At 40.7% G+C, this 13,304-nt stretch overlaps 1 protein-coding gene across 2 annotated transcripts in view; it reads left to right on the plus strand.

Annotated features, from left to right (window-relative positions):
• BZW2 (basic leucine zipper and W2 domains 2) overlaps positions 1–10,909 on the plus strand; it is a 58,136-nt gene extending 47,227 nt beyond the window's left edge. For both annotated transcript variants that reach the window (XM_082498995.1, XM_082498994.1), the window contains exons 10-12: positions 2,027–2,165; positions 8,604–8,726; positions 10,452–10,909. In XM_082498995.1, coding sequence (XP_082355121.1) covers positions 2,027–2,165; positions 8,604–8,726; positions 10,452–10,480 — 291 coding nt within the window. In that variant the 3' untranslated portion in view covers positions 10,481–10,909. The remainder of the gene's footprint in view (positions 1–2,026; positions 2,166–8,603; positions 8,727–10,451) is intronic.
• Positions 10,910–13,304: the final 2,395 nt, after the last annotated feature.

The following is a 13,304-nucleotide window of genomic DNA, read 5'->3' on the forward strand; positions in this document are numbered from 1 at the left end:
AGGATAAGCTCTTCATTGTCCCAGTAACCTCACTGTGACACTGGGTCTTGGCCCCTAGGCCACCTCCAGTGCAGAGAAGAGACATTTCCCCATGGGTGGGGAGAATCCTCCAGACAAGTAGCACTGCAGACGAGGCTGTGGTGTGAGCTTCATGACGCTGCAGCTGCTGCCCTGCTGCTACCTAACCTGAGGCAAATGGAAAATTATGCCACTGAGCTCAGCCAGCAGCGAGAGGAAGCTTATTTTATGGTTCCTTGGTCAGTTAGACACTTGTGCAACTTTTAATTGTCTTCACCAGTTGAGGAGTGAGAGATGAATGCAAAGGGAGTCAGTCAGACGTGTCAAAATGAAGGTATCTTACTCCTAAACTGAAAAGATAAGATTCTTTTTTTAAATATATAAATTAATTAGCAACACTTCACAGACCTGTGGATGGGAGTGGGTTCTGCTGACGCTGTTAAATAAATGAACTGCGATGTCTGTTGCCCTGCCTCCCTGCAACTTACCGGCTGAATGCTTCAAGGGCCAAAAGGGAAAAAAGATGGAGTCTTGTTACCCAAAGCCTGCAGGAGTTTTGCAGTGTTTTTACCAAAACAGTAACATCGTTTCTAAAGATGTGGCCATACCTGCCAGAAGTGGAAAAACTCAACCTGTGGTGTTAGATACATGGGGTAATTTCTCATAGTTACTTTGTAAGGAAGTTTCTTCCAAAAGCAGTTAACAGTCTGCCTGCTTAGCTGCTCTTGTTACACTTGCTGTGTGATTTCTTACCCTCCGTCTTTAAATTAATAGGTGATTGTTATTTTGCAAAAAACATTCTGGACTGAGTTTTCATATCTTAGTCAATTTTCACGTGCTTTAGTAGTTTTTTCCATGGATCATGTTGAGTGAAACCCTCAGGATTCAGCCCCTTGTAAAGAAGTCCTGAAGCGTATGTACTCTTGAATGTGTCCATCTGTGCTGCGATGTGATGGTGGGTGATTTGTTACCTGACGGCATCCATCAGCAGTCCTGGTCGCACCGACCAGAACTCTGCGATATCAGGCCATTGCAAATCCAGCTGAAAAATGCCAAACTGACAGTGTTACTGAAAATGATGAAGAAAGGTTGAACAGAGCAGTGTGACAACAATTTAAGCAGTAACCTTATGTGGCTGGGGTCTCTGAAGGGTAATTTGTCTTCCTTCAGCTCTGAAAAATGCTATTAATATTGCCTTGAATTCAAGATTGCAGTCTTAGCTGGACTCACTACAAGCTAAGAGGAAAGGAATTGGAGGGATATGGTCATAAACACTGTAGTTTTTAAGGAAACAGTGAACAGGATATGGTCCTTTGATGTAATTTTTTATTTTAAGATCTGAAAATGGGGGGGGGGGGAATCATAACAAAGAACTTTTTGCTTTATCTTTTATTATATTAATAAACTCTAGGGAAAAACAATGAAATCTACAGCTACTGTCCTGTCAGAATAAAGTTAGCAGTTAACGCTGTGCTTTGAAAACATTGCTGTTTACCAAAGCAAAGGTTGTCATGATACTCTGATGGTGATAATGAGAAAAAATAATGACACTTGATCACAGTTAACCTGAAAAAAAAATAATTCAGTTTCCTGGCACTTCTGAAACCCCTGTGAAACTACAGATTTGTATTTTCATGTGCTTCATCGTTGGATGTCTTATGTTATGAACGTCAATAAAACTCCTGAATCACCAGCATGCTACCCTGTGAAATGTAGGAAAAGCAGTACTCCAAGATGGGGACTTTCTAAATTGATTTTAAAAAATTCAGTATCTATAAGCGGTACTGAATTTTAGCTCACACCATGCAGCATATCTTTAAAGAGCTGATGGATATTTATGTATATGCATTGTATGCGAAATGCAACTGGCAAGTAAATCAAAGGTTTCAGTGAAACACATTTTCAGGGATGAAATTCATGATGCATGCATTAAAAAAAAAAAAAGTATTTATTTTTATTTTCAGTATAATGACATGCATTTCGGCTTTTTACCTTCTCTTCCTTGCAGCAATATGCCCCCCTGCTTGCCGTGTTCAGCACTCAAGGCCAGTCAGAGTTGATTCTCCTCCAGAAGGTGCAGGAGTACTGTTACGACAACATCCACTTCATGAAAGCCTTTCAGAAGATTGTGGTACTCTTTTATAAAGGTAAAAGTCTATATCCACTGTTGTATGTGTGGGTTCTCTATTGCATGTGAGAAGGTTGTGTTGAACTCTGAAATACCTTATCCTTTGATAATTTAAAGGAGTGTGTGGCAGCAGAAAAAGCCAAAACAAGCCCTTCTTTCTCTGTTGCGTTTATCCCATGGTCAAGAAGCATGAGCAGGATCCAAGCACTGTCCACAGTCTGATCAAGTGCAGTGTAGTCCTTGTGTAAAACTGGTTCTAGGAAGACATTTCTATAAATTCCTGGCAGATTTAAAAAGTAGATTAGAGCTTGGTTTTAAGAAACCTTGAAAGTGCAAACCCTCTTGTCAGGAAGACTTTTCAGGGCTTTATTTTTGTTTGTTTGTTACTTCTTCCCTGCCAGAAGGAGCTTTTCTTATTTTTCTTTCCCTTTTCCTGCCAATTTCTTGCAGGTGCCATAGTTTAAGGGGTTTAATTTTTATTGTGAAGTTGACTTCTTCGCAAGTTTATTCTGATCAGGTTGTCATAGAGACTAATGGTCTTGCACCGTGTGTGGTGGGTGGATGCCAAACAGTTTGTTCTGACATTCTTGCTATAAATAGTTGAAGGAGAAAAATCAGCAGGAGTAGAAATCCAGTATTGATCTTTGTTCACCCTGTTGTGTCCAGGTACTTGTTCAAGGCAAACAAGTTCAGACTGTTAAAATAATTTCATGGCTTCAGAAGGCAGAAATAAGTGAATCACATGGATTTATTTCCATCCTTGTGTCCATATAGCATGGCCTTAATGATCACATGAAAAAGCAGTACACCTTGTCCCTCTGCCCTCAAATTCTACAACTTGTAAACACTATTAATGACTGAGGACAAACTTGAAACTGCAACCTGCAGCACTGAGTGCTTTATTCAGTTTTCTTTGGAAAAGAAAATTCACTTTGGACATGGTGAACTGCTCTGCACTCAAACCATAAGTGATGGCTAACCAGAAGTAGTCTTGTGTAGGACTTCCTTCAAAATTTTTGTAAATTCATTACTGCATTAGCCTGCCAGAGCAACCCTGACATTCAAAGTATTTAAAAAAAAAATAAATAAAAAAAATCACTACATTTCTAAATTTTATGTTAAACTTAACATGCTCCAAGAACCCAGTTCTCACCTACTCATCTCACCCCACATACTCTTGTTCTGACTCTGGAGATGTACTCGGACAGGCTTGTTAGGAAGGGTGACGAGACTTTAGCCTCGACGCTACAGGTGCTACAATATTGTTTAGGATTCGCATGATGTCTAGAAGAGTGTTTGAAGCTACCATGTGGCCTCTCGGTGGAAGTCATGAGTTCAGCATGTCCAGCAGGTGCAATACTCGCCGTGCCTGTATTCCTGCCTGGAATACCTCAGGCAGGCGTGCCGGAGCACCTGCCTCTCTGCTATCTGATGCAGTTATGCGGCGGTATGGCTGCCAGCCCTTTCTGGCCCTGTTTAGGCTGAAGCTGGATCTGCCCTGTTTGGCAGACTTACTGCTGCCTATGAGCAACTGCTCGCCTGACTTTACAGCCACGAGCCGTAGGGCCCTTCTGAGTGCTGGATGCAGTAAGGAAGTCGTCAGCTCCATCTATTTAGGACAGCTTTGGAGTGAAACAGTGTCTATTAGGTGAGGAGATGCTACTGTGTTAACCAGGGAAGGTTCTGGGAGCAATAGTCCTCCAATTCCTGTTTCTCCCACATGATGTTATTGAGCTTTAATGGCTCATGGCTTTGGCTTGTTCAGAGCTGTGCTGCCTGCCTCTGCTTTGTTTCAGTGCTGGTACATCTCAGCCTCTCCTACCCAGTTCATACCTGTCCACTAGAAACAAGCCATCAAGTCTTTTTAGAGACATACACTTCATTGTAGATAAGTTGCTGATGACAGCATATCTTCTGTTTCCTGATAGTCAAAGAAAACAGCCCCCAAAAGCTATTACTGGCTATGTTGATGGTGAGGGAACAGCAGACGCCCATGTTTCCCTTTCTTTTGTGCTTCAAGCATAACCTACACGGGATCTGGAGAGCTTTCAGAGTACCTAGTGAACTTTTTCTAGCGACAAATAAGGGCATCTGAAGTATCTGTGGATGGGCAGACAGAAACGCAGCTATCTACCAGCATGAATGTGGACAGTTTATTGCTTATTATTCATTATGAAGGAGTGCTTCCTGGGCATGAAGACAGTTATCAGTGATGACAGGCACCAAACACCACTCATGCTTTGACAAATTTAGTTGTATGACTGTTCTCATGAGCATGTCCAACATCTTGCATTTAAATCCTTCCCACATTTCCATCATAAAATAGCCCTTGGAATCACTTTCCTGGGAATTACCTGAAACCTGAAAATACCTAAACACATTAACGAGAACCTAGAAGGTCTTGAAAGCCTGTGTTGTTGGGGTTTTTTTTTGTTCTGTCTCTAAACAAGGAAGAATATCCACTTTTCACCCAATGAAAGCCCAAGCCTCATTTTCCCTTACGTGGTAGCAGCTTCTCTCCAGCTTGTAGATATAATCTGCAAAAGCACTTCTGTAGTCAGTTAAAGCTTGTGGAATAGAGGAAAATAGAGGAAAATATAGAGGAATAAAATAGAGGGAAAAAAATGCTGTCCAGTTCTGTACTGATCCCTGGCTATGATGTTGCTTCTCTGGTTATCACTTAAAGCCAGTGCAATTGTAAATCTGCCAACTGCATTTTGACCAATAATCTAAAAGCGAGTTACAGAATAAGAATTACTGGATTCTCCTGAGTGACACCTAATAAGTTTGTTAGCCTCCTACCTAGTTATGCTTGCTCTGTAAGATGTATGTTGGCTTTTATTCTGTTCCATGTTACAGTGTGTCCCTTTACTGTGGGTAAAATAAGCATTGTTGTTATTGGATTACATGCTATGTATCGTATTCACTTGCAGAATCTCCTTTCTTTTAGTTTGTGTCCAACCTGGAAATACCAAACGTGAAATCTTGATTCTGTTGAAATTAATAACCATTCCTTTCATGAGGATCAGAATTTCATTTGAACAACGAACACCCTTAGCAGGCACAGGGCCTCTGTGTACTTTTGCATTAGAATTCAAGACGTTTATGAAATAACAAAAGAAAAAAAATTAAAAAAATTACAAGTACATGTGAAGTAGCACTCTGGTTTGTGGCAGCATAATTAGGCCTCAGAGATACTCTTCTGCATTACGGAGATGTTGTAACCAAATGATACAGACTGTCTTCTGAAATGCTGCAGGAATCCTGTGCTTATTTGAAGCGAATCTTCAAGTTCCACTTGATACGCAGGTTTTGGTTTTTGATGGAGCACAATTATCTTTACATATCTTCATTATTCAACTACTTTCTTTAGGTACTGGATGAAAAATTTTCCCAGAAAAAAAAAAAAAATACCATAAAGACCATAACTGTACTGTGGGTGACATTCCTTGCATTGAAAGAGCCCTTGCCTTAGGGCTCTGTCCTCCCAACTGACTTAGCTGCAATAGAGTTGAATTTTGCAGATTGATTGACTGTGGTGGCAGCTGACAGGGTGTGCTTTTCCCTTTGCTGCCGATGGCTATGCAGTTTGAGTTGAAAGCAGAAATTCATTTGAACTGGGTGATTTAGTACAAGGCTGAGGCTGCACTTCAAGTAACTTTCCAGTTAAGCCTGCAGTAAAGGCACTGGACTCTGAAGAGTCTCCCCTCTGCAGCTTCTCCCTTTCATGAGGGACGTCCCTGGAGGCTCTGGCTGTGGGTGGTTTGAGTGGCAGTTGGCTGCACCTGCAGGAAAATCAGCTCTCTGGGGCTGACATCACCTGAGACTGCAGTGCAAATGATGTGCACACACCCACAAACCACAGTGTTCAGCTTCAGCTGTTGAAGTAGATCTATAATCAACTTCAATGAGGAATAACTATATATATATACAAAATGAATCATGCCCTTCCTCCTCCTGTCCTCCTCAGTGTTCCCATTGCTTCAAAGCAACCTAGAGGTACGATTAACTACAGCCTGTCCTGCATGATTGTTTAATTGAGCATCTCTGTGCTGACAGGAGAATATCATCTCGTATGAGCACTGGAGGCATGAATGTATTACAAATAATATTGCTCAGAAATGAAAGGAGCGTTGCAGTTGTCCTTTTTGTAGTTGAATGCATTTTGTTCTTCTCTGTTAGTGTAGGAGGCTTATTGCTATGGAGTTATATGCAGGCAAATTTTTCATCCACCTGACTTGAGAGTGTTTTAATCTTCGAGGCACACAGTGAAATTGCATGCTGCTATTATCAGATTTGGGGTTTTGAGGAGGGAGGGAGAAGTTTCCCCTCTTCCTCTTCAGTAACAAACCTGTTGAGCTTTCAGTCTGCAAATCAAAAAAATAAACTTAAATCCTATTACTCTTGGACCGAGATATGTGCCTACCTGGAGGCGCTTCCTTGTATAGTATAATATGGAATTTAATGCAGCAACAGACTTCTGCAGCTTCTTCTGTACAGCAACTTTGTATTTTTAAATGTCCACAATGCCCAAGAGCTGCCTTGAGCCCTGGGAGGGTGATTGCTCTACTCTTTCTTTTCTTTTTTTTTTTTTTTCCTTGAAATCTCTCCTGATTTTCTTTGCCTGTCCCTAAGGATCATAATAGGTGTCACACCCTGAATAATTCTGCAGCTGTATTTGTGTGAACTTCAGGCCTCTGTGGTGAAGATAAGCTTTTTACATGCAGGGATAAAACTGCAGTTCCATGAGAATCCGCGTGAAATATTTTCACGTTCGCTAAATGAAAATCCTGATTTGTTAAATGCTGTAATGCCTTTCAGCTGCTGCTAAAGACTACTGGCAACTATTTAGTGCAACATGTTTGAAACCTTTTTCTTAGCTCCAGTGTTTCTGTTACATTGGAGAAGAACTTTATTGTGGTGGGTTGTGATTTCAGGAAGATATGGCTTTATGTGCCACTTGTAGGGTTCACTAAGTGCAACTTTATATGTACTGAAAAAAGCCGAGAGCCAGCGCAGTCCTGATTTCCCTGCGTTTTCAGCTTACTGTCAGTTGCGGCAAACTGCAGGAGACGTTTTATTTTGGAAAAGTGACTGAAAGACAAGGTAACTTCCAGTTGCACACACTCATTAAATTCCACATTTTCAGGGAGACTTCATAGTCGGTTACTGTTGGATGTCTTGAGAATAGTTTTGATTAAGTTCAAACATATCCCCGGTTGCTTCCATCTGTTTGTTATTCAACAGCATATGTGAAATGTGTCTACTCTGTCTCATTTGATGAGATGCTTTGGGGTTTTGGTGTCATTTGTTTCAGTTTGCCGCCTTCCCTTCCCTGCCACATCTGCTGTAACCTTTAGGCTGAAGTGGGAGGTGATGGTCAGGGTCAGCGCTTTGGCAAGTGAATGCCAAATGACGGGGACGACACCAGGGAGCTCAAGGAAGCAGTGAAGAACTTGACATAAATGTGTTGATTTTGCAGAGCAAGGGAGGTAGTTTGTTCAAATACAAAAAGAATGGAAAATTTAACGAGATGTAGAAAGCCGTCTTTAGTCTTTTTATAGAACAAATACGGTTGGATTTTTTTTGTTCTTGCCTCTTGCATTACATAACTGCCAAAATGCCTTTGTGGATCCCAGATTTTGCCTCTGCAGCCATCAATTACTGAGATATTTGGCTTGGCTGGATCGCAGGAGCTTTGTTCCTGGGGCTAGAGGTCTGTTGCTAGACCTAAATTTGCATCTGTTAGAAACAATAATTGTCCTTGCTGTTTGTTAGGATTTCTTTATTCTGAATCTCACCCAGCCTCACATTCCCTCACTAACAGCTATTTTGTTCTTGATGCTTGACAGAAAAAATGTCAGCTGTGCTGTCCATCTGAGCCAGTCCCTTAGAATGGGTGGTCTGAATAGTGGCCTTAAAACTTATTAGCTAAAAACAATATAAAACCTTTAGGGGGAAAAATGATTGCAAAAAATCCCTCCTGGCTGTCTTTCAACTGTTCAATCAGGAGGTGCCTGTCACTTCAAATTTCTAGAACCATGCACAGTTTTATGATCCAACAGCAAGAAAAAGCATCGTCTTTCTTATTATTGTAACGTCTAAGATGTGCAGACTGATTTTTTTTTTTTTTTTTTTTTTTTTTTTTTTTATCCAGCCATCTTACGTGGTGTATTTAAAGCAGATGAGTAGAGAACTATCCTTTACAGAAGCACAGTATTTGGTACTTTATTTTAAGCCTAATACATTGCACATTTTATTGCATCTGGAATCCCTTATATGCATCAGATATTCTGTAGTTGTAGCCTAATATAGTTCATGCAAAGCTTGTTCCATTGCGATCATATTAACTGTTTTTATGCTGCCTTTAAAAAAATTCTTTCTTCCCCCGTTCAAAATCTTCTAACCTGTAAAAAAATACATTGATTTTTTTTACAAACACTGATCTGTATTTCAGCTGATGTTCTGAGTGAAGAAGCTATCCTCAAGTGGTATAAAGAAGCGCATGTAGCTAAAGGCAAAAGTGTTTTTCTTGACCAGATGAAGAAGTTCGTGGAGTGGCTGCAAAATGCTGAAGAAGGTATGGATTCATTTAAAGAAATACGGTAGTCTCTTGGCAAATCAAATTTACTTTTCCAGGTTTTAGTTGTACCAGGCATAGGAAGTATACAGACTTAGAATAGAAAACAGCAGTCATGACTGCTCCGAATTGTTTCCAGTTGTGCCCGAGCCTACCAACACTTGCTGCTTTTTAATGTTTGTGGTGTCCTTGTGAAGTCCTTAAGTCATCAGGTACCACTTGTCTGTAGATAAATTCTTGAAGCTTCTGCAGGGAGGAGCGCTGCACTGATGACAGCGTGAAGTAGCTTGGTGTTAGCATGCGCAACCGAACGGTTTTCGGTATCAGTGCCTTTCCTGCTGTTATCATCTGTACTGGCGACATGAGCAGAGCATGAGCCTGCCCGTGCCGCTGCAGCTGAAATTGCTTTTAGCTGAACGATCAGGCTAAGATATGTGGTCCATATTTACTGCTTTAGAATAGTTACTGGGGAGGGGAGCTAGTTTCTGTAGTCCCTAACTTTGTTTTTCTCATGTTCTGTATAGGGAAATACGTTGGTTTGAACTGAATAAATAAGTTACCTTTTTTGCACGGAAAAGGAATTCCACCTCAATTGGGAAGAGCAATCCATGTGTAATAGATAGGGATATAATTAGTAGTGTTCATTTGCACCCATTTAGTGTAATTAAATGTATTTATTAAATATAAACATAATTAATGTAACTCTAACCATTCTATGATTCTATGATAATTGGTTTTAGAAGCTTGGGGGGAATATGTAGTACTGCCAAGGAGCAGATTGTCTGCAGCAATTGACATGCACAGGTAGCAGGATGAAAACGGCAGCTCCTTTCATACCTGAGACTTTGAACTAGCAGTCTTGGTCTAATTAAGCATTCTTTTCCCCTTTTAATCTTCTGCTTGTACGCCTTTCCGTTCTCTTTATTTTTATCCTTTCCTGCATGTCCCCTCTGCCACATGTCTTCAATTACAAAGTCCAGTACAAATGGAGACAGAATGTTACTGTAGGAACATGTAGACCGTGTTTGCTCTGAGAAATCTGATCTAATGTGTAATATTTGTTGGCAGCAAGCCCTTTCCTGTCAGGTGAACACAGACAGAAATACAGCATGATGCAAAGTAGCTTTAGGTGACAAAAACAGCGTGTATGTTCCTACTTCTAAATTATTCTCCTCCTGCTACTTTTAAATTACTTTTATCTTATGCTGTACAAATCAAAAAATGTTGTTTGTACAGATTTCATACCTGCTGTAGGGTAACACTGCATATGCCTTTCTAGATAGGCCGACTGATGATGATAATGATTGATATTTGCAGAGCAAATAGTTTAAAGGGTGCTTCCTGGATGACAGCAGTACAGCCTACTCACAGAGATCAGAAGAGGCAGCAAATAGTGCTGGTCCTTTCTTAAACTCAGCTCAGCTATGTATTGCCTGGCTCTGCAGATGGGGACCAGAATAATTCATAGCGATCTGGTTAAAATTCCAGTGTCGGCTCTGTAAGCGAAGAGCTCCACCTTGGAGGGTAGCAGAGTACATCTTCATCTTCTGAAGCTGTGAATTTCTTTCTGGCTCACTCTGTTTAATCTGCCAACCTCTCCTAGGAAGTACTGGCTGTGATGAAAATTTTCATTTGAATTTTGGAAGGTTCTCTTGTTATTTTTCTAGAATTACTCACATCGCTGTCCTTGTGCAACCTACATGAAGTGTTTTACTTCTCTTCCAGAGTCGGAGTCTGAAGGGGAGGAGAACTGAGACGGTTCGACAAAGCACAGTCTCAATCTAGGTTAATGCCAAATGCGCTTGGGAATGCCGTACTGTTCAAGCAAAGAGGCTTTACTTCAGTGTCATACAGAAAACTATAGGCTAGGCTTTCCTTTTGTTTAGAAGAATAAAGGTTTTTAATGGAGCCCTGAGGCATTAGATGCTTTACTTGGGACTCTACCTCTGGCTCATTGTACACTAACTTAGGCAAAGACATTCAGCAAGGAGCCATATAGAAAAAGTGAAATGAAATACTTATGGACTCCTTTTTATTAACGGTCTTTTTCAGGTACTATGGTATATGAACACTCCAGTTTCTGTTTATAGAACTTGTTTGGTCTGTGTTTGTAGCTCAATATTGGCTTGTGTATGTGATTTGACACCACCACATTTTTTTGAATAAATGGCTTTTATATCTTAGTTTTGTGGTGTTAGTGTGTATCTTTCCTAAATTTAGTTTGCCAAAGTTTTTATGATTCTTCCATAAATTTCACAAGAATGTCAAGAGACTGTTTTCATACTTAATTACGAAATCAGCATCTGTAGTTAGTTTGGATCACTGTCTAATCTTTATTCCCATATTTCCATATAACTTTGGACAGATTAACTAGATTCCATAGCAAATGTTGATTCATTCGATTTATTAATTCAAAGAAAACATACAGGAACAAATCTGCACAGTCCCAATTTTGCATGTACAAAATTGAAGCAAATGAGAAGTAGAATAATACGCTGTTCTCAGTTCAGACTACACAGTTATTGGTGATGGCTAAATTTTGCAAGAAAAAATATCTCATTTTACAAGCTTTAGCTTCCAAACATGCGTGACTAGAAGTCATGTGAAATCTGAAATTATCGTGTGATGTTACAATGAGATATTTGACTGAAATGCATAAATGAATACATAAACTGCTCAAGACCCGTCCTATTTTCTTTACTATTCCCCTTGTTCCTTGATGTGGTGCCAGTGCCTGGGACCCAGTTAGGATGTTGCATAAATAGAGCCAACGTGCAGGTTTGTACATGTATGCAAATCCAAAAACCCAAGCCCAGAGCTAGAGGTCTCATGTTGTGGGAATACTCAGCCAGCACTCAGGATCAGAGTTCCTGGAATCCTGCGTTGTGCCTGGTGGATGTGAACTCAACAGCAAAGGTCCAGCACAGCACCATCTCCCGATTTGTACTTTTTATCACGCAGCAGTTGATCAGGTAACAGTTGCTGCCATTTTATTTCTCACAGGTTCAGTTACTTTGGAAGTAGTCTTCTCCTGCCCCACTGCCCACTTTGCTGTGCGTGCCTCTGACCGTGCTGGTGCCCCAGAACGTGCTGGTGCCCCAGAACGACTAGGGCAGTGAGTCAGCTTGCCGATACATCACACCGCTCCAGTTCGTCTCTTTTAAGAATATGTTACTTAAAACACTCTGCATCCTTCCCTTTAAACACAGAGTTAAATCCACCTGAGTGAGTAGATTAGTAAGGTTTAGAAAAGACAGGCTTGTATTCTTACAGGCGAAAAGCATGAAAGAGCATAATTAACTAAAGAAGTGCTATATTTTGCCATTAGAAAGCAATAAGCTAATAGACAGTACAGATTTTCCTATGGAAAAGTCAACACTTCATATACACTACAGATCATATGGTTGTAAATGTCTTGTCTCAATATGTATCTAGCTTTACTGGAAACAGCAAAGAGCAAGTGAAAATCAAGTGCTGTTGAGTGCCAGCTTTCCATCTAGAACAGTGGTTATTTTTGTAACAGGTATTGATCTTTGGAAGGGGAAATATATCATGTGGATGTTTCCAGTAACTCAGATGAGACAGAAAGATAGTCATATTAAAAAGCAGAATTGATGCATTAGCCGCATGTTTTCCATTTCAGTCTTTGTTATTACAGAAAATAAATTTGTCAGGCGCTACTGACCTGGGACTATCTCTTCACAGAAAACTGCAGCTGTGAAGTGGTACTATTGAGTTGTTATTGATATGGAGCCACTATTGCTAAAAACATTTCAAATTCAAAATTGCCATTTTCTAAGATACTAATGAATATTCAGTTGGATATATGTAAAACCGGTTTTCTATATAATCTAAAACTCAGACTGATTTCAAAGGTGCCAATCTAGAATAACTTGCAGAGGACACCATGAAATGTACCTGCGGTGAGACTGCTGGGGATGGTGAGACAAGGCTGGCTGGGCCATCTGCTGGAGAGAAAAAAAATCATCGTGGCCAGGAGACACTTTGTGGCAAAAGGCAGCAAGTTTTGGGTGCCCACTGCCTCTGTGCCCTCAGCGTGCAGCAGATATAAGCAAAGCTTGCTCTCGTGCTCTGTGGGGTCCACTTCATTAAGTTCAGGTGCCTACAGGCCAGACACCGCAATTGCTGACAAAGTTGTCCCAGGCTCCCTTTATAGGTGCTGGGTTGGAGAGAAATGGGTACTTTTAGGACAGGGCCGCTGGCCAAGTTGAGACTTGTGATTCAGAGCAGGGAGACAAGTTACATTCTGGATTGACAGTACTTGTCCAATTTTTCAGTCACGCAACTCCCAAAAGCCAACATCTCCTGTGTTTGTATTGTGTCTCATGTTTAGCTCCTGGGAGCCCCTCTCAGCGTGCCCTCACCCAGCAAAGGAACCTGTTATTTTGCTGAGGCAGTAAGTGTTCCCGATTCTGGTTTTCAGGAATTTTCCCCACTTAATCTTCGAGATCAGTTCAGATGGGGACTTTCATACACCTGTGTATTTTCATCCGGCATTTTGAATATATGCCAGAAACCGAACTAGGTGGTGGTATGAATACAAATAGACCTGGTTTG

Source organism: Vanellus vanellus (assembly GCF_965231255.1).
Source record: "Vanellus vanellus genome assembly, chromosome: 2".
NCBI classification, from domain to species: domain Eukaryota; kingdom Metazoa; phylum Chordata; class Aves; order Charadriiformes; family Charadriidae; genus Vanellus; species Vanellus vanellus.